The sequence below is a fragment of the Sapajus apella genome, unplaced genomic scaffold (genome assembly GCF_009761245.1).
Source record: "Sapajus apella isolate SASKATOON/1434 unplaced genomic scaffold, GSC_monkey_1.0 scaffold1, whole genome shotgun sequence".
In the NCBI taxonomy this organism is placed as follows: Eukaryota; Metazoa; Chordata; class Mammalia; order Primates; family Cebidae; genus Sapajus; species Sapajus apella.
In genome coordinates, this window is record NW_022436941.1 from 8,065,343 (window position 1) to 8,093,248 (window position 27,906).

General features: G+C 52.4%; 1 protein-coding gene across 8 annotated transcripts; it reads left to right on the plus strand.

The window, feature by feature from the left end:
• SEPTIN8 (septin 8) lies at window positions 1-27,863 on the plus strand. Of its 8 annotated transcripts, XM_032255146.1 has the most exons (11): window positions 1,109-1,173; window positions 11,568-11,634; window positions 12,623-12,743; window positions 13,724-13,919; window positions 14,256-14,442; window positions 15,510-15,671; window positions 16,259-16,355; window positions 16,519-16,687; window positions 16,875-17,007; window positions 17,150-17,340; window positions 26,528-27,863. In XM_032255146.1, exons 2-11 carry the CDS (start codon window positions 11,620-11,622, stop codon window positions 26,691-26,693), a joined length of 1,437 nt encoding a protein of 478 aa, XP_032111037.1. In that variant the 5' UTR covers window positions 1,109-1,173; window positions 11,568-11,619; the 3' UTR covers window positions 26,694-27,863. The 8 variants fall into 8 exon arrangements, with proteins under 8 accessions (XP_032110525.1, XP_032110593.1, XP_032110656.1 ...); XM_032254634.1 differs by lacking the exon at window positions 11,568-11,634 and having other exon boundaries at window positions 1-1,173; XM_032254702.1 differs by lacking the exon at window positions 11,568-11,634 and having other exon boundaries at window positions 1-1,173; window positions 26,531-27,863.
• The last annotated feature ends 43 nt before the right edge of the window (window positions 27,864-27,906 follow it).

Here is a 27,906-nt window from a genome sequence, read left to right on the forward strand (position 1 = left end):
TGTGTGTGGAGGGTGGACCAACCTGGGATGAGGCCATTGCGGGGTCGGGGACAAATCTTGCCATATTCCCAGACAGAGTAGAGAAAAAGGCAGAGGGAAGAGAAAGAAACAGGGTTTTAGAGGATTTGGGAGCTGCTTTTGTATGGTTGGTCAGTGGGAAGGATACAGAACCCCTGGAGGCCTCTGGCCCTGGCATAAGTGCTATTTTTCTGAACATTTTGAGCAGTGACATTAGCGGAGAGAGTGTGCCCGCATTGGAAGAGGTCGTCCTCTTTGCACAATGCTGGAACTCCATTAAGACGTTGTCCCAAACCCTTGGGACAGGCAGGGTGATGGTCACTTGCAATATGATGCCTTGACCGTCGGGGTCCGCTTTTCTATAGCATGAATCTCAGCCCAAACTGCGCATCCTGCTCGTTGGTTGTGCAAGGAGCCAAAGGCTGGTGCCTTGCCCTGGAAGGCCTCCTGGCCGGACGCGCGGGTCCCGCCCGGATTCCCGCCCTGACTCTGGCCGGAGCATCAGGTGGGGCCCAAGACACTCGCAGACCAGGCTGCCGCGGCCTCTCCCGGATCCAACAGGTCGCCCGCAGCTCGTCCACACTCTGGCTGGTGGTCCCGACACATTTGCAGGCTCCAGCGGGTGGAGACGGCTTGGTGGGGGAGATCTTTAGGGCGCACGCCGTGACCCACTTTCCTCCCGCGGGAAAGGCTTCCCAGTGGGCGGACCCAGGAAACCCCCTCCCCGGCTCAGCCCCGGGCCCCCAGGGACACGCGGCGGCCCGCCGGGCACTGGTCCCCCAGACCCCCGACACTGCCGTCCCGGCCCCCAACTCGCGGACTACAAGTCCCGGCAGTCCCCGCAGCTGGCACCTCCCGCCTCGCCGCGGAGACCACCGGCCGTCCAAGCGGCGGGGCTCCGGCTGTGCTCGTGGCCGGGCCGGGCGGGGAGGCCGGTCCCGCGGGCGGGGGCAGGGGCGGCTCCGCGGCTTCTCCCGCCGCCGCCGCCAAGGGGAGTTTCCAGGAAGTGGCCATATTGGATCCATTCAGCCGCAGCCGCCCGGGCGGAGCGCGTCCCGCAGCCGGCTGGTCCCCGTCGCGGCCCCTGCGCTGGTCCCGGCCCGCCCGCCCGGTGCGGAGCTCGCCATGGCGGCCACCGACCTGGAGCGCTTCTCGGTGAGAGCCCCGCTGGGCCGCGGCGCGCGCGGGAGGCGCGGGGCGCAGGAGGGGCCGCCTTGCAGCTGGCGGGGGGCGCGAGGCGGGCTGTCAGTGCCCCTCGGCCGGGCCTCGACGCCTGGTCAGCTCAAGGACCCCGGCGGGGACTCTCACCCGCGCTAGCTGGGGGTCCCGGAGCGTCGAGCGGCCTGCCTTGCGGGGCGGCTAGCCGGGGTCACCTCCTGGGGCGCAGGCACAGCAAATCCCTTTCGCGGGAAGGAGCAAAGACCCGCCTGGCTCCGGGCAGGTGCGAAGACAGGGTGCCCCCCTCTGCCCCCGACACGGGGCCGCAGGGAAGGGTCTGGGACACTCCCGACCCCCATCGCCTAGGATGTTTCTTTCTGCACACTTGGGGAGATTCCTGGCCACGCAGGTGTTGCGGAATAGGTACAGCGGGGGAGGATGGAGCTCCAGGGATCCGAGGAAGTCCCCCAGATGAGCTCAGGGCAGTTGCGGACTTGTGTCCTGAAGACCCTGGGCCTGCTTTTCCTTCCTCCCCCGCTCCCCTCCGCCCCCGCTTTCCGCGTCGGGATCCTGGATGCGACTCCAGGCAGGTCAGGCCTCAGTGGTCGGGTCTGCGGCAGCCATTCCCCAGGAGCTGGAGGGATTCCAGACTCAGCCCAGTGGGCGTTTATTTGGGTTCCAGTCCAGGTCCTCAGAAAGTTGACGTCCCTGGTGGTCCCTGCAGGGGTCTCACTGGGCCGGAGCCTGCCGATAGCCAACTTACTAAAGGTTTTCATAATTCACTCGGGGGAGGGAGGCCTTTGGGGGATTGTGCCTGGATGTCCCCTGCTGTTTAAGGCTGGATCTGGGTGTGTCTGGGAGGCTAGGCTGTGACAGTGAAGGAAGCTGTGTCCTCTTGCCAGCATGTGAGGCTCTGGCCGGCTGGAAGGGGGAGGAGGGGGAGAAGAAAAGGAGGAGGAGGAGGGAGGCCCAGGGCTGTTGGAGGGAGGGGGGAATTCTGAATATGTGAACGATAACGAATTGGTTCTGGGGCTAAATAAGGGAGCCAGGACTTATGTAATTAATGCTATAAATACTGTCATCCGAATTTATATATGTAAATTTTCCCTTTAATCTGAAAATACATTTCTTCGTCTGCTTTGGAAATGTGCATGACTAAAGCAGGAGCTCTTGGTTTCATAATTTCTAGACTGGGGTGTTTTATTCCCATTGGGGAGGGGGGCTGTATGTCGGTTAAGTAAGTTTAAATACATGAGGAACAGATTCAGGGGCTGGGCTACTCAGAGATTAACTTCGCTTCGTGTTATAAATTGGAATTTATGTACGGAAGGATGGCAGCACCTGAATCCTAACAGACCTGTTGATTAGCTGGAGGCCAAGAGACCCGTGAGTGCCTGGGTGTCTGCATGTGTGTCTGTATGCATTTTCTGTGCCCAGCTGACTGGAAAGTTATGTCTGGGTCTTGTCTGTGGCCAGAGGTTTAACAGTTGATCTTGCAGGTGGGAGAGGTATGTAGAGAAACCAGAATCAGACAGCCTGATAGGAATCCTAGACACTCCTTGTTGGCCATGTGACCTTAGGCAGGTTATTTAACCCCTTGGTGCTCTCGTGTGTATAATGGGATAGAAATATTACCTCTATCATAGAGGTATTGTGAGGATTCAACAAGAGAATCCAGAGGAGGTACTTAGAGCTGTGTCTGGCACATGGTAAGGACACAATAAATAATATATGCTACTTATTGTCCATGTGGATGTGAGGACTGGCCCCCTATGTAAGAAGGCAGCAGAGGATGTATTTGCCCTGTTCATGGCACTTGCGGTAGGGCTTCCATCCCTGCTCATCCAGAGATGGTCCTCAGAAGGTTAGCTGAGAGGCCAGGTTGTGGGTTGGACAGGCCTTCCCCTGGGCTCCTGTGTCTGCTCTCGGACCATTCCTGTGAGGAGTTTGGGTACTGGCTGCGGGCTGGCCAGGGCACAGAGAGGGGACTGACTCAGGCAAGGGTGTGGAGCCTGAGTGCAGGGCCTTGGTTGCTGTGCCAGCTTCAGCTGGAGGGATGGACACCTTCCACGCCCTCCGCACTTTGGGCTGTCAGCCTCCTGGGAGGACTTGGGTAGGGTTGGATTTGGGTGGAGACCTTGGGTGGAGTTTGGCCTGAATTTAAGAGTCTGGACTCCATTCACCCCTCCTGGCTTGTCATCTTGGGAAAATCATTTCTGCCTTTATCTTGCTGTAAAATGGGCACAGCCACACTGATTCCTCAAAGAGTTTGTGGAGGGTTAATTGCAGTCCATGGCATGTTTGGAAATATGCTGAGGTGCTTCGCAAGCCCCGGGATGTGATGGAGTTGTGTCAAGTCTATGCTGTCCCTCTGGCCAGCTCAGAGGTCAGACTAGTACTGCAGGACTTGAGAATTGTCCTGACCTGGAGCTTAGACAGCATACAGAGTTTTACTTTGAGATGGATGTGCACTGGGTTCCCATGTCCTACATAGCATGGTGTACACCCCACAGGCCAACAGCCTTGGCATCTTGACCTGGCCCTGTTCCAACCTAGATCAGCCGTGGGGTGAGGGTGGGCATCCCCTGTGTGTGCGTGGGTGGGGCAGCCCTCTGGAGAGGGTCTGTTGCTTTTTGCCTTCCTTGGACAGCCAGACTCCTGTCCGTTCTTGCTCCCAACTCCTCCTAACTGGAACCCTGACTCTAGGGCTCAGCCCTTCCTTCCCCAGGACCAGCTCCGGCATTTCTCCTGCCAGAATCTCACAGGTTCAGACCCTGTGGTGAGAGACCCTTTGGGTCCTGGGGAAGGTGAAGCTGAGGGGGAAAGGAAGAAACGTGCAGCACGCAGCCTCACACTGGCTTTCTTCCCAGCCAGTCACTTACCCCCATCTCTGCTTTATCCCCAGCACCATCTGTCACTTCCGTTGTCACCCCTGTAATCTTGATACTTCCCCAAGAAGCGGGCTCTCCAGGGAGTACCTAGTCTCTCCTGAAGCAGGAATTGAGAGCCCTCACCCAAGTGGGGCTCAAGGTCTCTGTCAGAGAGGTATCTCCCCATCTTGTATAAACGGCCAGTAACCTCCTTGCTGAGCCATGCCGAACAGAAATGGGAGTTGAGCAAGAAACACCTGTGCAGCTCTCAGGGCACATGTGAGCACCACCTGCAGAGCCACAGCTCTGCCCTCTCCCCTGGGAGGTGAGTCTGCCTGCCTCCCACCCTCTTGGGCATCATAACATACTATGCGTGCCCACCTCAGGAAGGTCTGCTTGGGGTCTTGATCGCAGTGCATCAGAGCTGCAGGGCTGATATGAAGGTGTTGGTCATCCCAGGGAGCACACACACTAGGAACAGAGAGGATGGCAAGAAGGAGACTGAGCACAGGGCCAAGGAGGAGGGAGACTGGATGGAGGCTGGGAACTCAGCGTCTGACTTTTGTCAAAAACCTTGGATAACAGGGAAGGCAGTGGGTGCTTTGTGCGCATTGTCTTGTTGATGCCAACAGCCCAAGGTTGGGTGAGGATGCAGACTTTGGTCATTGGCCAGTAAAGGTCGGGGGAACAAGATCCAAACTCTAACACCAGAGATGACAGAGAGGGTGGAGCCCTCGGATGGGCTAGGTGGAAGCATATATTATATTTGGGGCAGTAACTACCATAAATGTCACTGTGGCTCAAGTCCAGCTACCAGAAGCGAGCAGCTGCAGGATGATAGAGCAAAGGGCCTGAGGGCCAGTTGGCCTCTGTGTGTCCCTTGCAGCCTCCCCAGCCTTCCTGCCTCTGTGCTGCCAGCTTGCGTCTCACGATCCCCAGGCATGGCTCCCAAGGCAAAAGCTTTGCCAGACAACCAGATGCAGAGCTATACATGCAGGATGGAGACATCTGCCTGGGGAAGAGACACCCTCCCAAGGTCTCCATGCCCTCATGGTAGAGCTGGGGCACTCTGCTGGCTTCTTTTGAAGCCATCTGAACCTTCAGAGCTCTTGTAAGCACTTGGGCTGGGAAGAGGCAGTGGAGGACAGGGCAGGGGTCATCTTGGCTCTGCGTGCAGTTGCCCTACATGTTCTTGGGGCAAATTAGATATTCTCCTCAGGACACATGGCTTTCAGGTGTTCCCTATCCTAGAGGCCAAGTTAGAGGGACAGAACCAGCAGAGGAAGGTATAGGGGCCCATGTCGGCTGGCGGCTGGCTGGCTGTTTTCTGAGAGGCCTCCAGGGCTCGGACTGCCTGAGGCCTGAGGTTCAGGAGGGACTGTGGGTATGGTCCCAAGTCCACTTGCCAGACCTGGCTCTTGGGACTGGATACAAACTAATGTTGCACTGGTGTTGGAATGAATGGGACAAGCAACAGAGAAGTATAGTGGTGCCGCCCCCATGCCTCTGCTGACCCGTGTTGGTGCCCGTGCAATCCTCTACTCCTTTCCAGCACTAGCATCCATCTTGGGGTTGGAGGGAAGGCGGGGCACCTTTGCTGCCCACATTCTTCCTCCAAGGGTTTCATTTGCTGGTGAAACAGAGGCCGCCTCCTCCTGCCAGTGATATCCAGACCACTTGTGGCTTTCCCTGTTACAAGGCAGTGGTGACTGCCACTGGAGTCCCTGAGCTAAGTGAGAAAATATGAATGCCTGGAGTTCTGGTACCTTCTGCAGCCCTGAGTGCCTTCCCCATCTGCTCTGTGGTGGGATAGACCACTCCCTCTCAGGAAGCACAAAAAAGGCCAAGAATGTGTCTGTCCTAAGACTGGGGGTTGGGGTGGCAAGCATTGGCCCAGCTACCGGTAACTGTACTTTTAGCTTCCTGGAAATCAGATTTTGATGGGAAAAGTGTGAAACACACTATCCCAAATTAATAAGCTGCGGCCTGCCTGGCTGTGTGCAGAAAGGGAAGACAGTGCCTCTTAGTGAGACAGAGAAGCAGAGACAGTAGAGTATTGGGGTCAGGGGATGGCTTTGCTCCCAAAGTTCTCCCAGGATGAGTGGAGCAGGACTGGCCTTGTGAGGATGATTGGCAGCCCAGATGCTCTCTCCCTCTTACCTTGACTGCTATCATGTTGGCACCATTGAGGGTGATCCTTGCTTGAATCTTCTCCCAAGTTTTCTGTTCCCACTGTAGGAGAAATATGCTTTGGCTCCCAGGTGTCCTCTTGATTTAGGACAGGTATATCCTGCCTCTATTCTTCCCTCCTGGCCCAGGGTAGCAGCATCCCACCCCCACCCTCCCATATATGTCTCCTTGGTTATTTCCCGTAACCTCTGACCTGGGCTTAGAGGCTTGCTGTGGAATCCTGGGACCAGAGCCTAAGCCTTTCCTGGGAAAATTCCTAGGATTCCTCTCAGGCTCAAGGACAATTGTGCTTATGACCGCGACCATGGGTTCTGGCTAAAGGCCTCTGCTCTGGCTATTTAAGGCCCAGGCTGCTGGGAGCAGCTAGAGTCAGGGCTAGCATAGTTTGTGCCAGGAACATGGGTGGAGAAGGCTCCCAGTGGTGCATTGACTCCTGGATTCATTGCTCAGTTACTTAATAGGGCCACCCCCAGGGCTGGGGCTTCCCTGGGGAGTGGGCTTCCTGTCTGCCTTACTGGGTGCACAGGTGAGTGGGTGCTAGGCATGGAGCCCAGAGGAAGAAAAGCATCCAAAGTCCAAGGCACTGGAGAACTCTGGAAGGCCGGGGTTTGGGGACTGCTCTTTGTCCATTATTCAGGAGCCAGTCCACCTATGGTGGGGCATCCTTTCTACTCCCATCACAACAGCCAGCCTAGTTTGGGGGTTTGGATCACAGAAGTCTTTATTCACCCACAGCTTCCCTAGCTCTGTTGGTTTAGACATTCAGCAGATTTCCAGTTCTTTCTGGATAAAAAACCTGTTTTTGTGTGTGGGCAGCCATGAGATGCAGTTTCTTCCCAGATCCCACCTTGTTTCTTGGTAAAAGGGGTAGCTCCTCCTCTTGGCTGCTCTAGGAGTGCTGCTCTAGGAGGCTCAGACAGAGCATTTCCTGATCAGGAAAAGGGCGTCCTAGTTATCCACTGGGCTGCATAACAAAATGCTGTTCTCCACTTTGTCCTGGACGGCCGGGCATGGAGGCACACAGCCGGCCTGAGCAGTTATTATTTTGGTTGTTGTCTTTGATGTGCCAAAGAAATGATGACACAGCCTGGGCCTGGCTCAGGAGCCAAAAGCTTGTTAGTGATTAGAGAGGGGATAATGGCCCCATGGAGTTTCTCATTGCGTGTGTAGAGCTCAGAGCTGCCAACTCTCTCTATCCTGGGACTTTGAAGACATTTAGAACCTCCACCCTTGTGTGAGCACCGCAGGGAGCTGGGTGTGTGGAATGAGCCAGAGGCTTTGGGTCTACCTCTTTCCCGGGTCCAAGAAGTTGTCCCGCCTGAAGGCTCCTCCCCACAGAGCAGTCTGCCATGGGGCTTCTTGACTTGAGAATGGAGCCTGGCTGCATGGTCCTTCCAGCTCACTCTCCCAACAGAGCTGGCCTGCAGACCAGCAGCCTTTGGCCCACACCAGCCCCCCTGACATGTTGTATTGGGCCCTCATGGTATTCTCAGTTTGGTTGTAAATCTTTAAAAATTACAGAATTTCACATGAAAGCATACATTTCTGGGCTGGGCTCACACCTATAATCCCAGCACTTTGGGAGGCTGAGGTGGGTGGATCACCTGAGGTCAGGAGATCAAGACCAGCCTGGCCAACATGGTGAAACCCCGTTTCTACTAAAAATACAAAAATTAGCCAGGCCTGGCGGCTGCGCGCCTATAATCCCAGCCAATGGGGAGTCTGAGGCATGAAAATCACTTGAACCTGGGAGGTGGAGGTTGCAGTGAGCTGAGATCACACCACTCCAGCCTGGGCGATGGAGCCAGAGTCTGTCTCATATATATATATATTGTTTTGTTTTTTTTTTACACATATATATGTATATATGTGTATATATATATATACACACACACACACACATATATAAAATGTATATATTACACATATATATATTTATATATAATACATATATATATATATGTGTATATATATATATATATATAGAGAGAGAGAGAGAGAGAGAGATTTGAGTTCTCTTTAAAAATGAGAAGATTTGGCAACACTAGATCTGCGTTCCCACAGTTGGCTGGAGTTGTGGAACTGCGGCCACCATGGATTGAGCATAAGCATGGGCTCTGCAGTTCTCTGCCATTCCCACCTCTCCCCGGGAGCCCCCACGCTTGGTCGAGTCAGCGGCTGTCTTTCATCCAGCAGGCAGGGAGTGATGTGACTAGAGGCGTGGGCTTCGCAGTCATGTTATCTTCATTCAGATCCTGGCTTCACTCGCCTGAGCAATATGGTCTTGGGCAAATTACACACTCTCTTGATGCCTTTCTTGTCTCATCTGGACAATGGGGAGGCTGCTACAGCCTATTTCCTAAGGCTGATGTGTGGACTAAATGAGATGAAATCAGAGTTGCGCATATGAAGCGTGCAATACATGTTAGCTGTGTCTGTTGTCACCATTGTTATTACTGTGCTGCTCCCCTTCACCCATATATGTTAATTTGCCTGGCTTCTAAAGGCATCTGAATTTAGACTCTTCCCTCTGAAGTCAAGGATCTGATGTCTTCATGTTTTCATTGGCAGCCATCCCAGTTCCTGGCACACAGCAGATGTGTCCAGTGAGTGTGTGTTGAGTGACTGAATGAATGAGTTGGGAGCCTGCTAAGAACAGGGGAGGTAATAAAGCAGAGTGGTTTGGGACAAGAGCTTGGACTGCTCTCAAATCCCTGCTGTGCTCTGGTTAGTTCCCTAGCTTCTGTGTGCTTCAGTTTCCTCCCCTGTAAAATGGGGATCATCATGGATTCTGCCGACCACAGTGAGAAAGGACTAAGTAAGAGTTTGGGTATAAATCACTTGGCTTAGTTCACGGATGGTGGTTCTCAGTGAGATGTTGGTATCATCTCAGACGTACATTCCTTCCTTTAGTCGTGAACACTGAGATGTTTTACCTTCCACGCTGTCCCTCCTTTCCTGGCTCTCTTCGCTTTCTCCCTGTTCCTCTGCATCTAGAGTTTTGCTTTGGATCCTATAGCACTGAAGATGTTTCATTTGCAAGTAATAGATAATACCACTCAACTAGCCTCAGCAATAAAGAGGATATGGCCAGGGGCAAGGGGAAAAGCCCAGAGATAGGCAGACACTGGCTCGCTCTCTTCTCTGTGATTTTCTTGGCTCTGCCATCCTGTGAGTGGACTGCAGCCTTAGGCTAGCTTCGTTAATGGTCAAAAGATGGTCGTTAAGGCTCAACTTGCATCACTTGCCTGTACCTGCACCAACCATGGGATCATGCTGATTGGCTCCCACACCGGGGAATTGGAACTGTGGTCTTACCTACCAAATTGCAGGGCTGGTAGCCACTGGGAGAGCTGACTCTATTTCTGAGTCATGGTAGCTGAGATGTGGAGGAGGTGCTTCAAAAGCTGCTGGTTCCTTCTAGGTTGTAACCCCACTCAGGCTGGTAGAGATGCCTGGGGCAGGCCCCCTGGAGCAATTTAGATCACATGTCAGTGCCAAATCTATGGTCAGGGAGTTGGCATTAGTGAGATTCACCCCTTGGTAAAGCCGGGAGGTCAGATCAGTCTCCTGGGACCAAATAACAACACTCTCCTCATCAGGGCCAGTGGTCATTCTTCTGTGTGTGTACATGTGTGTGTGCATGCACGCTTCATAGACTCAGAACCCCAACTGGTCCCTGGGGCTCCTGAACAGACATTGCCCCAGATGTGTGGCCCCTGCAATAACAGAGTGTAGCCTGGGCAACTACTTAGGGATGATGACCTCCCTGTACCCCACACTTCCACAGAGATAGCTGAGCTGTGTGAGGGGAGGACACTCTGCAGTTGCTGTGTGTGGATAGGTGGGTTTATATGAGACCTGACTCCACCACTCCTAGTGCTACACCTAGCCTCTGGAACCTAGAACTGTAAGAAAGTGGAGGAAAACAGGAAAGGAATGGCTTCTGCTTCTCAGTAAGTGCTCTGTGGCTGTGTGTGTGTGTGTGTGTGTGTGTGTGTGTGTGGTTTCCAGACACAGCTGACTTGGTGGGTTTTGGCGGCAGACTACAGGATGTTGGATTGCATCCTGATTGTGTCACCCCTTGGAAGAAGAGGATGAATAAACACATAGCCTTCTTTGCAAGCATAGCACGCTCTAAATTTTGGAGATTTTCAGTTTTGCATGATAATAAAAAAGCTCTAGACTGACTGTTGTGTCCTTCATTTGATCCTCAAGCTACCACGAGCAGGTGGAACAGAGGCTCAATAATGAAGCCCTGTGTAAGGTGGGGAGGTGCCCCAATGCCATAGCAGTTGAAGGCTGTGTTCAGTAACTTATAAATGGTAGCGTTGTCCAGCATGTTGGGCATAGTAATGGGAGGGAGGGAAGAAATGAAAACCTGACCTCCCCAACCTGCAGCCAATATAGAGAAGCTTATAGAATAGGTGGAGAATCAAGATGCATTAAAAAAGGATAACCAATAGTACTAGGAAACAGGATCACTGCTGGGTGAGGGGTCTGGAATGTAAGTGCTTGGGGACCAGGTGAGAGCAGGTGCCAAGGAAAAGGTAGAGTAAGCTGTAGTCCCCAGGGGAGGGGTGGAGTTTGAAAAGGGAGCTAAGAGTTACCAGCTGGGCTGGAACCAGGCCAGTGAAGAAGGCCTGGAATGCCACACTAAGGGGTTTGGACCTAACCCAGCACCTCCTAGGATTCATTAACTGCTTTTTATGTAGACCCCAATGAGACGAAGCTGCCTTTGGGACCTCCTTTTCCAATGATGTTTGCAGCCCTAAGGAGACCTGGGCTTGAGTGGGGAGATTGGTACATGATGCTTTGGGGCTGGGTGATGGGGAGAAAGGGTTAGCTATAAGAACAGAGGCTCCATTGAGAGAGAGTTGTGGGAGAGAGCAGGTTTAGGGGTAGCCCTGACTTGTTTGAGGGGATGGTACAACTGCCCAGATGGACCATGTGGGGTCTAGGCTGCCAGCACCCACACTTGGGAGTCATGATGCAAGGCTGCTGTGGGACATCAGTCATGGAGAAGAGAAGGTTGGGTTCGAGTGCCTGCCAGGGTTCTCTGGTTGGGAGGGAAGGATGACCAGAGGGGTTCAGGCCAAGGCAGTGGGCTGCAGCACAGGTCAGCTGCTCAGGTGCTGAGGAGACGCCTCTGTGGGGCAGGAGCCAGAGCCCCCCATCTGGTCCTCACCCCCTGCCTGTATCCACATCTGCACAAGGACTCCCACTGGCCCTTTCTCCTGGGCTGTCCTCAGCTGGACCTGCTTCCTCCCCCCGCAGCTGTGGGCAGAAGAGACTGAATCCGTTGCCCTTTCCTCTCCTTCCTCTTTCTAGCTGTCTCAGGGCAGGGGGGCTCAGCAATGGAGGAGGCGTGTCTCTGCACAACATGGATCTGTCTAAGGTCTGCCCTCCAGAGGGACTGAGCCTGGGAACCTTCTCTGGGGTAGCATTTTACCCCATTCCAGGGAGTCAGAGAAACCAGCCACACAAGTTGGAGAGTGTGCCCATGACCTGCTTTGGGTCCTCATGGTTTCTTTTTAGAGAGTGGTGGGTCAGCTCTGGTGGCCTTAGCTCACTCGGGGCATGACGCCCAGCTCTTTGCTAAGCCCAGGCCTCCACATTCTCATCCGGAACTTTCAGTGTAGACAACCAGGGTTGAATGGGGTGGGAGGGTGGCAGGAGCCAGGAGCTGGGGGTCTCTAGAGAATACCACTGAGGCAGAAGGGAGGAGGCCTCAGAATCTCGATCCCTTTGGATCAACCCCCAGTGGGGGATTGTCTGAGTGAGGGCCGGCTCCTTGCAGGAGTCCTTGCATGAGTCCCACACGTGGGTGTGTGAGGAGCAGCAGTGAACGTGGAGGACCACGCACCCAGCTGATGGAGGAGGCCCCCCTGAGGGAGCATGCATGTGAGGGGTCGGACCACACCTACCATGCCTCAGCAGGAGGGGCTGGGATGGCTGGGCAGGGGCAGCATTCCCCCTCTCCTTAGAGCTGGCTGCAGGAACAAACACTCTCCAATCTGGGCCTCTGGGACCATCTGGGGCCTCCTCTTGAGTAGGAAAACAGGTGGGCCCTTAGGGGTAGCTGCCACAGCCCCTAGGACCACCTGTGCCAGGAGAGATGGAGCCCTCAGCCCAGGCATCCCTGGCCATCCCAAGTGGAGCAGAGCCACAGAGTGGAAGGGCGTTCCCCCCCCACCGGGCCATTGGGCTCCCTCTGGGGAAACTTGGCCTGGAGTTGGTGTTCAGGGTGTGTCTGAGATTTGTTGACAATTCAGACAAGGGACAGGGCTGTTTTGCTGTTTTAACTCAGATTTAGCACCCACCCCTGCAACATTGACCTTTCTTCCCCGTTGGGCTCATGCCTTGCTTTATTTCTCTCTTGGCAGAATGCAGAGGCAGAGCCCCGGAGCCTCTCCCTGGGCGGCCATGTGGGCTTTGACAGCCTCCCTGACCAGCTGGTCAGCAAGTCGGTCACTCAGGGCTTCAGCTTCAACATCCTCTGTGTGGGTGAGTGTCAGGGCCTGGCCTCAGACAGAGGGTGGGTGAGAACCTCCTAGAAGAGGGGGTGCTTCTAGCCCCTTGTTGAGCTGCAAGGGGCCTTCCCAGCAGAGTGAAACCAAGGGGGTGTCAGGATGAGGATTTGGTTGGTGTCTCTGCCAGGGTCAAGGATAGAGTTGGAGCCAGGGCCTGACACAGCGTTGTCATGAAGGGTAAACAGAATCAGCACATGAAAGTGCTTTGTAAACTGGGGTGTTTATCACAGAGATCCAGGTTCATTTATTCATTTGTTCATTTAAAAAATATGTACTCATTTACTGCTTCCTACCATGTGTCAAGGACGTTATGGTAAACAGCTCTGCCCCTCATCACCATATCCTGTGGTAAGTGCTTCAGCACACATATGAACAAATACAGCCCCGAGCAGAGAGGCTCTCAGAGGCTCCCTGGGACTCCCAGAAGGGCACAAAGTGTTGTGCTGGTCCCTCTGCAGGTGCGCTTCAGCAAGCAGCCCAGCCTAAGTTCCTCCAGCTAAAACTGCGTGGATCTGGGGCTGCCCAGGGTGTGTAGGTTGAGCCACTGGTAGCTTCAGACCCTGGTCCTCCTGGCCCCATGACCACCCTTGGCCTGGGAGGGGTGGCGTGTAGAGCAGGTTATGTGTGAGGTGACTGGGTCTGCAGTGGTGTCTACACAGCTACCCGGCTCTGCCTCTTCCCTGCTCCCTGAGGACACATCCCACATCCCACACAGCCATGTCTTCTGTCCAAGTCCAACTTTTGGCTTTTTCTTCCACACACTATTTCTGAGGCTACAGGAAAAGATAGTTCTTGGGGAATAGGGGTGAAGAGGGATGGGGTGGGTGGCCTGCTTCTCTCTCTTGTCTGGGGGCCATGGATGCCTGAGACCTGCTGGACCTAGCCACCAGCCAAGGCCAGCCTCGGTTCCAGCCTTTGCCACCTGCCTCTTCCCCTTCTGTCCCCATCTCTCAGGGGAGACCGGCATTGGCAAATCCACACTGATGAACACGCTCTTCAACACGACCTTCGAGACTGAGGAAGCCAGTCACCACGAGGCGTGTGTGCGCCTGCGGCCCCAGACCTACGACCTCCAGGAGAGCAATGTGCAGCTCAAGCTGACCATTGTGGACGCCGTGGGCTTCGGGGATCAGATCAATAAGGATGAGAGGCAAGAGGCGGGAAGGGCGGCCCCACTGAGCCTCCTCCCACCCCACCCACACTGGCCCCCATACCAGTAGCCCAGCCTGTACACTTCAGGGGGCCAGGGAGGGCCTCTTGGGGAGAATCTGAGGCTCTGTGGTCACCAGCTGACCAGTTACTCCTTTAGGTGTCTGGAGAAGGGGTCAGCTGCCTGCACCTAGTCAGGGATCCTCAGGCAGAAGCTCTTTGTTCCCAGAGAGAAAAGGCAGGGGTATAGCCTGGCTTGGCCCTGAGCCCTGAGCCCTCCAAGCCCCAAGCCCCCGGTCTCAGCTGCCAGCCTCCTGGGTGATGGAGCTGTCTGTAGTTACAGGCCCATCGTTGACTACATCGATGCGCAGTTTGAAAACTATCTGCAGGAGGAGCTGAAGATCCGCCGCTCGCTCTTCGACTACCATGACACGAGGATCCACGTTTGCCTCTACTTTATCACGCCCACGGGGCATTCCCTGAAGTCCCTGGATCTGGTGACCATGAAGAAACTAGACAGCAAGGTATCCCTTTCCCCATCCGGTTCCATGGGTTCCATAGTCTCTCCTGGGGTGTGATGTGGTGGCTGCGTCATGCCTGTCCACTGTGGTCCTCAGGAACCTGGTCGGGGGCTTGAGGGCGGACCCCCATTGGCTCGATCCTCTCTCTGTCTTGCATCTGTCCCTCCTGCTCCAGTGGCCCCCGTTGCTCTGGGCTCTTTCTCCAGAGTCCTGTGCCTGGGGTCTGGCCCTGAGCCCCTTGCAGCGGGGAATCATTCTCTTTCTCAGCCTTGCTGGCCCCTCCCCCTCCTGATAGGCTTTCTTCCCGCTCTCTCTTCCTCTCGCCCCAGGGAACCTCCCTTCCTGTCTCAACCTCTTCTCTGCTCATTTTCTGTCTCTCAATTCCTAATTTCTAGCTCCTCCCTTCACTTCCCCCTCCCTCCCTGACATAAATGTCCTTTGCTTCCTTCTGAGCCCATTAGGGAGAGGAGAGTTAAGGCCCAGAATTGGGATGTGAATGAGGAGTAGGTACTGTTAAGGACAGAGAACGGAGCAGCTTTATGGGAAGATCAGGAAGGGTTGTGCATCTTGAAGGGCATGTGGCCGCACAGCCCCTTGTCAGCTCTCACATGACTGCCCTCCCATCTCGGGAGTTAATTTTTATTGTGAAAAATGGGATAGCCTAGGCCTGGCAGATTTTGAGGTCTTCTTATGGCTCCTGTTATCTGCTTAGTAGGGAGCATAGCCCCCCACCACTCCTTCTGTCAGGCCCCAGGCCAATTCGGACCTTCAGAGCATTCTGGGTCAAAGCTAGATATGCTTTGGGGGACCAATTTTGGGGCTGGATGGTCATTTGGGGGAACCAGGGCTGTTAGAAGCACTGCAGCCCATTGTTAAAACCCATCAGAATGGCCACAGGTGGCTGGGTTTGCACCATGACTGCCTGTGGGAGTAGTTCCATCCCTCTGGCCTCCCGCCCCCCCTGCCCAGGGATATGGCCTGGGCATGGGTATCCGTATCCTGGGCATGGCATGGGAACCATTGCTCAAAATAGCCAACCAGCCTGCTGTCCCCTCCCCTGAACCTGGCAGGTGAACATTATTCCCATCATCGCCAAGGCTGACACCATCTCCAAGAGCGAGCTTCACAAGTTCAAGATCAAGATCATGGGCGAGCTGGTCAGCAACGGGGTCCAGATCTACCAGTTTCCCACGGATGACGAGGCTGTTGCAGAGATTAACGCAGTCATGAATGTGAGCGTTGGGCGAGGGCCTCAGGGCCCTGGGGCCAGAGGGTGAGGAGCCGGCACAGATCTGACACAGCCCCAGGAGACTCTTGTTCCCCAGGATTCCAGCCTTAGCTTCTCCAGGACAGAAGGGTGGGCATCTGGAGCTGGCCAGTCTTACATCTATGGGCAGGGGACAGGAGGAATCTGATACTGGGCCTACACTGGGGACCCTAGGTATGGGTGTCACAAGATCTAGACTCAGGGAGGAGCCTGGAAACTGAAGGAGTTGAGCAGGCTTAAGGGTTTGGGAACCTGGAAGGGAGCCTGGCTCACAGGTTCTTTCAGGGAGCTCTGATGGGTCCTGGGAAGCCCAAGGGCTGAAAGAACAGCCTGGAAAGTCAAGAGCACCAGGGAGGGGGTTGAGGGTTCAGCCCACTCCCCTGTTTGGAGTTCTGGGACATTTCTCCAGAAAAGAGTCAAGAAGTAAGCATCTGGCCCTGGAGCCTTTGTTCAGGTCTGGCAGCCCCTCCCTAGGACCCAGGGGCAGGGAGGGAGAGTCTGCCATTAGCCTGTGTCAGCTCAGGGCTCATGCATACCTGGGCCCCTTTCCAGGCACACCTGCCCTTTGCCGTGGTGGGCAGCACCGAGGAGGTGAAGGTGGGGAACAAACTGGTCCGAGCACGGCAGTACCCTTGGGGAGTGGTGCAGGGTGAGTGTGGAGGGGAAGTGCATCCCCAGCTGGGGGTAGAACTGAGTCCCCTGGCCTGCCCTGCTGCCTGTTTCCTCCCCATGCCCACCTGCGTGCCCATCCTGACTCTGGAGTCTGCCCACCTGCATGCCTGCCTGATGCCCCACCGGCCCTCTGGTTTCAGTGGAGAATGAGAATCACTGTGACTTCGTGAAGCTGCGGGAGATGTTGATCCGGGTGAACATGGAGGACCTCCGCGAGCAGACCCACAGCCGGCACTATGAGCTGTACCGGCGCTGCAAGTTGGAGGAGATGGGCTTTCAGGACAGCGATGGTGACAGTCAGCCCTTCAGGTGACAGCCTGAGCCAGAGTGAGCTTGTCTTCACAGCTGTGGCCAGACGCGCCACACTGGCATCTGTCCCCTGGGGGACCCCAGCATCCTCTTACCCTTCGTGCCCATGTGATTCTCCTTCTCTGCCTCTGCCCTACCCAGTTCTGCCACAATCCCATCTTTGCCTCTCTTCTCTGGGTCTCCACAGCCTACAAGAGACATACGAGGCCAAGAGGAAGGAGTTCCTGAGTGAGCTGCAGAGGAAGGAGGAAGAGATGAGGCAGATGTTTGTCAACAAAGTGAAGGAGACGGAGCTGGAGCTGAAGGAGAAGGAAAGGGAGGTGTGTGCCAGCTGGGGGCTGGGGTTGGGGAGCTGAGGGAGGGCAGGCCTGGCTGAAAGTAGAGGTGGGGCTGCCTTCCCGGCCCAGGCTCAAGCCCTTCTCTTCTTGTTCCCCTCATCTTCTGCCCCCTTTCTGCTGCCAGCTCCATGAGAAGTTTGAGCACCTGAAGCGGGTCCACCAGGAGGAGAAGCGCAAGGTGGAGGAAAAGCGCCGCGAACTGGAGGAGGAGACCAACGCCTTCAACCGCCGGAAGGCTGCGGTGGAGGCCCTGCAGTCGCAGGCCTTGCACGCCACCTCGCAGCAGCCCCTGAGGAAGGACAAGGACAAGAAGAAGTAGGTGGCAGGCTGCCCCTGCGCTGGCTCCTCTTGCTCCTCTGGGCTCTTGCTTCCATTCTTGTCCCTCACCTCCTTTCTCGCTCTCCTGCTCGCCCTTTCTTGCCCTTGCCTGTTTTGTTCTCCCTCATCATCAGCGGCTCTCCCCCCAGCTTTCTTGCTCGCCTTTTTCGCTAGTGATCCAATATCTTGTGATCTGGATTGCTGTTATACCCAGGCACTCTCACTTGTTCTCCCCCTCCCTCTCCCTTCTCCCTTTTTTTCTCCTCCTCTTCCTCCTCCTTCCCCTTTCTTGCTCACCCATTTGCTCTTCTGCAGCCCCCTTGGCAGCTGTGGCCCTGCTGCAGTGTGGTGAAGGCGGGGCCCCACAGGCAAGGTGCAGCCTGGAGAGGGTGCAGCTGCAGGGCTCTGGGAATGCTGGGAATGGTCTTTCAGGCCAGGGGAGGGACAGGACCTGGGAATGTCAGCATTTCCAGCCAGATTCGAAAAGCCATGGTGGTTTCTGCTTGGACAGCTGTGGGGCATCCCTCCTCAGTCTGTGGGACAGTGTTGTGTGGCCTGTATTGGCTGGCAGGTGGCGACGGAGAACTGTGGGCACTTGCGCCAGCCAACACCAGCCTCCTGGACACTGTGATCACCGCACAGCTGTCCTGAAGGGCTTGCAGGGCTGAAAGGAGGAAAGCAGCTTCCCACAGGGGCTCTGTGGGTTCTTTTGGGGAGAGGGGCTGCCCTTCAAGTAGTGGCTAGAGTTGTTCCTGCAGAGTAGTGAGAGGAGAGAAAGACTGGATGGCAGGGAGGCCCTTCCCAGCACCAGGAGTGCAGTCAGTGGAGTGGCCAGGTGGGGACAACCCTGAGGCGCTTCTCCCTGGTGATCTTCATAGCCTGTTTCCACACCCCTAGCTGGAGTTCAGATGTCCTGGCTGCTGGGGCTCTCCCTTGCCCACCCACCTCATTCACAGCCATGCCACGTCACACTGTAGGGATCCTGTCCATCCCTGCTTCTCCTTGCCCCAGCCTATCTTGGGTACCATCCTTCTCTTGCCAACCTAGGAACTAAGCAGGTGAATCCATCCTGGCCCTCATTCTTGGGATCCATTTCCTCCTGGGATATTTGGGGATGTGTATGCCCAGGCCCTTCCTTCCTTGGTGGCAGTGGGGCCTAGCCATTAGGGCCATGAGTGCATAGTTAGCTGTGGCCCTGGGCTGTTGCTTCTGGTGTTAGCCCTGCCCCCACCACACCCCCAATATGGCATTTCCTAACCACATGTGCACACACACTGTCTTTCTCTCCTGCCCCATCACATACACAGACTCAGGTACATATCTACCAGCACACATAGTACACACATGCACAGAGGCCCACAAACACATACCAAGGAGAAGAAACTCACAGGGCTTCTTGCTGGGGGAGAGAGGGGGACAGAACCAGGTACTTCAGAATTGGTTGCCAATTTTCACTCCTAAGGTCTGTCCTCTGCTTCAAGACAGATCCTCTTCCTTTTGATGCCCGGTAGCCCCACCCCAGCAGCTGACAGTGCGGGGACAGATGTGCCCCTGCCTGTCCCCAGGGAGGACCCCAGCACTGTACTCCCCTCAGCCATGAACTTCCCCTCTGCTCTGTGTTTTTTTCCAGCCCCGCTCCCATGCCCATCTCTCAGCTTGGTGGGCGTGGGGGCTCTGCGAGTTGGAACCTGTGTAGAGTTCAACCTGGCAGCTCAGAAATCAGGATTTTTCTGGGGGGGGGGTGGAGGTCTGTGACCCAGGTGCTGGCATCCAAAGTGACTTTGCTCTACTTCCTGCCATCTTATTAAGAAGAGGTAGCCAGGATTCCCTAGGAAATACGCTGTGGAAACAGCAGACAAGGATCTGTGGCCAGCTCAGGGTCTGAGGGCCAGTGAAGGTGGGTGCAGGCACGCTGAAAGGACACCAGCACAGCCCTCAGGATGGGGCTTGTCACTAGTGTCTGGTCTCCCTGCTTCTCCCATGTGGCCTGGGCTCCATGGTGTGCTCTCTAGGCCTGGGCCTGGAAAACAGGTCTTTTCTGTTTGCTCGACATGCTAGAAAGCTTCAGTCAGTTTGGTCCCTGGGAGAGAAAACTCTCTTCCTGTGACAGCCCCATGGAGGCCAAGAGTGGGGTAGGTGGGGTAACTGGGAGCACTCCTTCATGCCACCCTGGTGACGGGACTAGTGTGAGTGGGAGTGCATTTTTGGAATGGGGGCAGGGGTGTTTTTCGTGACCATTTGAGTGGTTCCGATTGGTTGTACTTATTCTTTAAATTTTAATCCAAATTTTTTACAAAATTACTTCCCAATCAGATCTTGACCCTCAGCTTGAGATACCACAAACTGAAGTGAATTCTCTGCTTTGCTGATCACAAATGCCAAACTGATTGCCCTTTCTCAGTGTCCATTTTTGCTGTCTTTTGCTTCTGTTTGATTTGGTCTGTGTATCTTTTAATGTGTCTGTTTTTGTTTTGTTTGTTTTATTTTTATTTTTCAGTTAACGCACGCACAGACTTACATGTCAAGAGTGGACTTTAGACTTTCATGTGTTAAGTTGCTTGAGTTACACCTTGTGACCCTTCTCCCATAACATGGTGTGAGGACGGACTGGGAGCCGGTACAGACTCCAGTGTTTACAGCCTTGCTTCCCCCCACCCGACCCTAGCCGCAGGCTGCCCCAGGCCTGGGGGGCCACCCCTCTCTATGCAAACACGTAAAAGCCATGAATGCTGGAATCCAAAACTGACGAGGTTTATTTTTTTCAGAGCCAGTGGCTGGTCTTCCATTTACAGTGTCACTATTCCCTGACGGAGCAGTTATGTGCCACTCTAGCGAAGGCCCCAGCCGGGATGCTAGGCCTAATTGTTCATCGTGGAGATGGCAACTCACGTGGTGCCCTAGGTGCAGCTGTGTGGTCTGGTATACATGCTGCAAAATTCACCCAGTTCCCCTCATTTTAATTTTTCTAACCTAGACCTTAATTTTAGTAACTTTAAAACACTTCTAAATATTTATTTTGGCACCAGCCTCAAGACAAATAATATCCTCTCCCATTATTTTCATAAGTAACACAGATTCCCTGATTTTTAAAAACTAAAAATACCGCTAAACCTTTCTTATGTATAAAGTATGCCTATCATATACAGGGAGAGGTGGGTAATAAACTTCCTGTAATGACAGTGTTTGGCATTTCTTTATGGATGGAAGTGGAACATGAACGAGACCATGTCCAACGTTTTTACTGTGAATGTAAATGGAACAGCAGCCCAAAGCCATTGTCTGTGCCCAAGAGGTGCTGCCTGAAACAGGGACCAACTCCATGTGTGTATGTTAAGTGTTTGACTCCAATTAAGACTCCCGGGCAAATCCTGCATATTCCAAATGCAAAGAGTGCTCAGTGGGAAAAGGGTTGTTACCTCAAAGTCATTGCTTCTTTCCTGGCTGGGTCACAGGGTGAAGAGATGAGGGTGTCTGATGTATATAGGCAATTAGGGGAAAATGAGCAGCAAAGGAGCTTGCCCCTTCAGCTGCACTCCAAAGGGGAACATTTTAAGGAAGTACTAGCGTACTAGCAGCTTTGATTCTTCTGTGCTCCTGTAGGTTTACAAGCCACCGAGAATGTCAGTGTTGAGAATACGGCCTGGTAAAATGGAAGATGGAAAATGACTAGATGAGAGGAAGGGTAGCTTTAATGTTAAAGCGCCATGCTGGGCACTGGAGCTACCCAGAGGAATGCATAGCGCTCCCCTCGAGGAGCTCACAGTCTAGCATACTCCCTGGCTGGAAGCCTCAGGAAGCCACGCTAATTTATTATGGAATTGGTAGTTTGCTTTTCATGCCCCTGTCTTCTTTCGCATGACCATTTCCCCCTTTCTGCCTGGCCTGCATTATTGATCTCCAGGACCAAGTCCTGGCTTCCTCCTGCGTCCCTGAGATGATGTTCTGCTCAGGGAGAGGTGGGGGATGAGCTGTGTGTGTCCACTGAGGCACGGCCAGGAAGAGGCAGCTTTTACCTGCGAGGTGCTCCATGCTCCAGCAGCAGAGCAGGTTCTAGTGACAATTCTCCAAGTGTTTATGCCATGACCAGGAATGGATCTCAATTTTGTGGGACTGGAACCTTGAATTATCTAGAAAGACTTAAGAAAAACAATATTAATATAAAATTAGGTACAAGGCCTTGGAAGGGGCCCTGAAGATTAAGCTTCATTAGCTTCACAGTAAGTCCGCATCTGGTTGTAACTGAAAACTGATGCTTCATTGAGGTTATCTAAAAAGGTAAACTGGCATATCCAGGGCAAATGTGGGCTGCCAGTGGCTCATTTCTAGGGCAGTTTTATGTCTGAAAGTGTATTCAGTTGGGTCAGAGCTTGACCTTTAAGATAGCCTCTCTCAGCTAATGTATTTCTAAAGATGAGGCCTGGTGACCCAGCAGCTTCCTTGGTTACATAAGAAATGAGAATTCCTGGTTCATGGGCCAACCTGGGACTCTGGAGTGGGCAGATTGGGCCATTCGTACGTTGTGGCATGCAGGTTGCATCCCGGGTATACCGAAAGGCCATACTCATCGCTGGCTGCCTGCCTGTGGGTCTAAGCCTTCCTGGTATCTTTAGGGACACTTGACAGACTTGCATTTTCTGAAGTCTGAGCTGCCTCCACAGGTCTCTCTAGCAAGCCTCACCGCACCTCTCCCCCTGCTGTTTGTGTTTGGAATTTTGTCATCTTTAGCTGAGACCAAATTAAACCTTGGTGCATAGGGTGAGCTTAAAACTTGGCACTGTTTAACAAGCTAGCCCTCATAGAATGTGACTATGTCTGTAGGGTCTCATTTACCCCTCCTTTTCTCATTGTCATTTGTTGGCATTATTAGGGCTGTCTTACAGGATCGTGTTGGCATTTACTGTCATGTCTTTCATAAATCTTGTTGGTTTGGGGTAGAAGAATCACCATATAATTTGGTGTCCAAACTGGGACTATTGAGCAAGGGGATGCTGTTAATTACACCAGGTCAACAGGAATGTACCGGAACTGTCCCAGGCCAATGGGGATATATGGTCTTTTTAGTTGTGGGAACCTGATCTAGGTGGTTTGTAATTGTGCTTACGGACTGCATATGCTTGTGTATGTCTAAATGTGGGCTCCCTGTTAAGTGGGGTTCATGGCTAAGAGGCCCAAGGGAAGTGTGGCTTTGCTAGACTGTTACGTTAACCTGCTTTTCTAAAATTGCTTCACGTGTTAATTCATTTACTCCTGCATTCATTGACTGTTTTTGTTCTTTTCCACTCACTTTGTACTCATTTTTTTCATTAAATTTTGCATTTATTTTGAGTTCCTGTGGTGTCTTTTTTGGGCAGTAGCTCTTCTGATTTAACAAGTTTCCTGAGCCCATTAATCTGCTGTAATTGTGGTAAAATACAGCTTGTCTGTTCTGTGAATTTTGTGGAGGTTGATCTACTTCTGTAGGAATTGTTTTAATAGGAAACCCTGCTACTGGCATCTGTGAAAGGCTCTTGGATAAGTGGGGGATGGAGGAAAGAGTCATAGGAAAGTCACACTTAGGAAGGTAAAGGTGCAGCCTGTGGTCCACAAATCTTTATTGGGTCCCATTCTGTTGGGTGCAGGACATGAGAGAAGGAGCACCTGCCCTCTAGGAGTGTTCCTCTTTAGCAAAAAGGCTTGCCAGGGGACTACTAACACTCGAGTGCCAGGACCACTCAGAACCACATTCCATGCATTAACTCCTCTAATCCTCATCCTAATCCTATGATTAGGGACCATTATTCTCCCCATTTTATAGCTGAAGCACCGAGGTTTAAGTAGTTACCCAAGGTCACATGGCAAATTACTGGAGAAGTTGAGATTTGAACACTGGCAGTCTGTACCCTTAATTCTTGGGCTACAGCTGCTCCTTGGCATCTCAATGGGATGATGAAAACGTGGTAGAAGTGTGGCCATTGTTAAAGGACACAGCTGGATGGTGTAGGCTCATGGACCTGAGACAGTTTTATAGAGGTTGAAAGCCCTAGGGGACAGGCAAAAGTTTGGTTGAGGAAGGGCGACTGGTGGTTGAAAGGTGGTAAAAAGTACATGGGTTTGCTAAGGAGCTTTCTCCATTAAGTGCTAGGTAGACTCTGGGAAGACCAAAATGAGAAAATGGGGACTGAGATGGGGATCCCTTCAGGGAGAGTGGTGTGCATACATCCCTAATGAAGGTATAGCTCAGCTCCACCTGTGGGAAGGCAGGTAGCAGGGAGGCAAAGTATTCACCAAGCTTGGAAGGACAGAACTCTCCAGGAAGCCAGCATGGAGGAGGGCCTCCTAGGTGGTAGAAACATTATCAAATTACTTGGCTCATTCATTTCAGGGAAGTACTGTTTGGACAAGTTTAAGACAGGTTCATGATGCTCCCCCTGCCCTGTTCCTCCCTGAGCCTACCTACCTTTATTTGTGCCATAGCATCTGCCTCTGAGCTTTTTCCATCTCCATTTTCTTCAGCCTCACTCTTTCACCAATCCCTTCTACAGGTGGGGTCAAAAGGAAGATGGATTGTATCTATATTTATCCCCGAGAAATGTTTCCCAATCTCTGGGTTGAGGTGGGACAGGAGTTCCTAATATCAGAAAAGAATATTAGAGGGAAGTAAGATGGGACCTGGGACCACAAGAGAAACCTGAAAAGCACACACGACCTTTTAAAATCTGCGAGTGTGATTTTGGGAAGAAAAAGTTAGCTTCTCTATAGAAGAGTTCTATCATTTACAGAAGAGCAGAGCAGAGGATTGTCTCTTACCCTCACAGATCCCAGAACTCACAGATCTACCCTCTGCTTTCTCCAAGAGGTTGAGTTGGATCAGCTCTGGGAATCTAGCTTATACCTAGAGCCACCTGGTTAAGCAGCCCAGATGTCTTCCAGCGTTCCCCAAAGCCCAGGACACCCAAGCTGGTATGGGCCCTCGGGATGGTCTCCTGCCTCATGCACTGTGCTCCCACTCACACTGGAAGGAAGGAGGCAGAGAGCACTCACGGCTACCACTGGAAGCTGTGGCTGTGAGCAGCATGGCCTCAGCATCTCCATCTGTAAAATGGGTGATGGACTAGAGGAGAGTTCTTGATATGCCCTAGGAAGTAGTGTTCCAAATGTATCTTACTCTCGCAAGCCTAAATGCATGGTAGCTCATATATGCAAAATAAGATTCTTATAGGATTGGAAGCAATTAAAGTTTATTTTTAACAAAAGCTCCAACAAGCAAAAGTGTGTCAAGAAAAAATAGAGATGTATACTGACTCTATAATACAGACAATTATAGGACATCTGGCCCTTGACCACTTTGCACCTAGTAAATCATTCCCCTCCCACCCCATGGCTTAGCACATTTACCAAAAAAAAAAAAAAAAAATTCACAGTGGAAGATTTCACAAACCACCTCTGAATGTGTGGCTCAGTCATTCATGTCCCCAACACAACTTACACAACCCCAGCTGGCATCTTCGTCAGCTGCACTCCCCTGCTTAGAGAATGGCTCTGTGGTAGCACAGCTTGAGAGAGGCAGCTGGCTCCTCCTTACAGCCATGCTAGTCACTTCCTCCTCCTGGCAGCACTGTGGTTGGAGCCAGCTCGGCCTCAGAACCTGCTCATCCCAACAGAAAGCGCTCAGAGCTACGCCTCCCATCACAGGTGTTAGCCTATAATACCCATTCATTAGCGCAAAATCCCTCTGGTTAAACTAATAACTTAAACCACTTTGCTTAAGAGTAACAAAGGAAAGATATGCTTAAAGCTTTCTCAAGTTGCATTACACAAAGCATACTTTATAATCCAGTCCTTGTAAAGGGAAGACATAAGTCATGGCCATGTCCGGATAAATGTGTCTGCAGAGACTGTCCCATGTAAGGAGTGGCAGGCAGGGTAGTTGGGACTGGAAGCACTGCATATGTGTTTGGGATAGGCCTGGGAAGTTGGAAGGATCTGGCCAGCTCTGGCAGGTAGAGCAGCAAGAACTGGTCAGTCAGAACCAGCGCCAGCCTTTCAGCCCTGAGCCAGGCCTGCCTCTTGGTCTCACATTCCAGCGCTCTCTGAGGCCAATGCCAACCCTTGCTGGAGAAGGAAGGAAAAACAAGCTGCCATTTGAACATTCATTCATGCTCCCTGGCTTCAGCCCAGAGGAGAAAAAGGGAAGACAGGGTCATGGTCTCTCAGACCACCCTGACCTCCACTGACCCCAGCCTGCCTTTCCCTCCCTTCTTTTTTTTTTTTTTTTCCTAAGGACTCAGTTGGGAACTTTTTCTCAGTTTCTCTTCCAGGGCCACCTTCCCTTCTTTTTACAGGATTCATAACAAGCCAAAGAACTCACAGTAGTCCAAGCAAGGAGGTTTCACATTATGCTCTGAAGGTCCTGGGGTGGAGGCAGAGGGGTTGGTTGGCAAGTGGCACAAAGCTGTCTGTGCAGGTGGATGACTGAAAACTTCTCAGCTGCCGCACTACAAGTTCTTTGCAGCAGCTGTACTGCATATTACCAACCTGTATTGGAATAGAGTGGCCATCTTGAAGCTAAACCATCGTACATTCTAAGAAATTGGCCATTGAGTGCCAAAATGTTAGCATGAAGCAAGTTCAGGAAGGTCCAACCACCTAACTAAGGACCACTAACCCTACCATCTCAGGGACATCCATCTTCAACCTCAGTAAAATTGTCACTAATCTATGCATTCCATCCTAACCTATCTGTTCTGAGGGATTCTGACACACTCCTCTCCCCATGCCTCCCCCCGACAGCCCCAGTGCTTGCCTCATGGTACCCCAGAATCTGGTACCATACTTATACAAATGTGAAGTGTGAAGGAGTTTAGAATTTATGCTCCCCAGTATTAAGCTCAGGGTTGCTTCCTCTTAAGCTGGACATCCCCTTAACTCCCTCACAGTTTTCTTGGCTACAAGGGCTGCCATTGAGATACAGTTTCTCTCACTCTCAGAGACCACCCTCATTGGTCCACTGAAGGGAACACACATTCCAAGTGCACAGAGCATGGCCTAGCCTTTGGGTAGACTCTTTCCAGGGTTATGGCCAGTACATTTTCCAGAGGATACAAGGGCGAAGGGTATCCCTTTGGGTTCAGAGTGCATCAGCTAAAGGGGCAAAACACAGAGCCTGGTTTGGGGCAAAGTTGATGTCTACCTGTGCTTTCTTTAGCAGATCAGATATAGGAGCACACCAGTCGGGCATGAGCCTCTCCAACTCTAAGGTGATGATGACCAAGGCCAGTGTGGAGCCCTTGAACTGCAGCAGCTGGTGGCCTGCCATACAGTGCTGCAGCTGCCTGGTCAGGGATGCGACGTGGAGGGAAGGATTCCTCTGAGGCAGCAGCTCCAACACATGGGGCCAGCTCAGGACCACCAGGGCATGAAACTGAAGACCATGGTTTTTAATGTTAGAACAGAAAACCCCATACGTTTCATATACCAATGACCCAAAGTGCAAACAATTTAAATTTCCATTAGGGAACATCAAATGTTGCCCAACCCTTTTCATTCCTATCCATGGGCCCATAAGGGGCTTGAGGCTTAATGCCCATTCTGTGGCCAAGCTGAGCTTTGACTCCAGAGAGAAAAGAAAGTCTGCTTTCTGACATGGCCATTATGAGTGGAGAGTACCTAGATGACAATGTTTCCATTCTGAAAAATAGAAACATACTATTCAAGATGAAGTTACTGGTATCTGCTTATGATAAGAAGAAACTCTGCAACTTGGCAACAGTGGCCAGTTTTCATAAAGAAACCGCCCTTAGTAATTTAATCTTCATGTTTCATAACAAACCAAAATCCCATGACATTTCCACATTGCATAATTTTGCCTTACTAACAGAATCACATCCTTAAGGATGACCATCATTGCCCCAACTAAAACAAATACAAACTAATGTATGATATTTTTTTAAGTGCCAGATCAATATGGTCTAAAGCCTCAACAAGGATTGTGTGTAGGTGAATAAAGACAGCTAAGTGAATGTGTGTAAAGTGTAGCAAAAGCAGACAGATATTTATGTATTCATAGAATGGAAAGTTAAATATTTTTGCAGTGTGTATTTAAAAGAGAAACTCACCATAATAGTGCCGTCTAAAAATCTTTGTAAAGTTAATTTAATGTCCTTTAGAAGTGGGAGTCTGGTGGAACTGTGTTGGATTTAAGATACCTTTTTACTCTTCCGTATGTCACAAGCCTCGTGGGTCACCTCACTGTGGTGCATGGGCAAGGACGTGTGCACGCCTGTGCTTTGCCGTCCTATGTTATAAACAGCTGTTCCAAAGGCACAAACAAGTTTAGGGTAGACTCTTTAAACGCCTCCTACTCACTACAGTCAAGAAGTCCAGCGGTGTCCCGATATAGAGGTCCCAGTGCAATGTGTCCAGAATAGCCAGCTCCATCCTCAGCAGCTCATTCGGGGAATAGTCAGAGCCATAGTGCTTTATAAAGTCGTTTACTTGTGGAATTACCTGTAAAAAGAAAATAAAGAGGCCAAAGCCCTACATCACGTCATAGTAGCTTTGTTTTCTTATCCATGGGGACTGGGC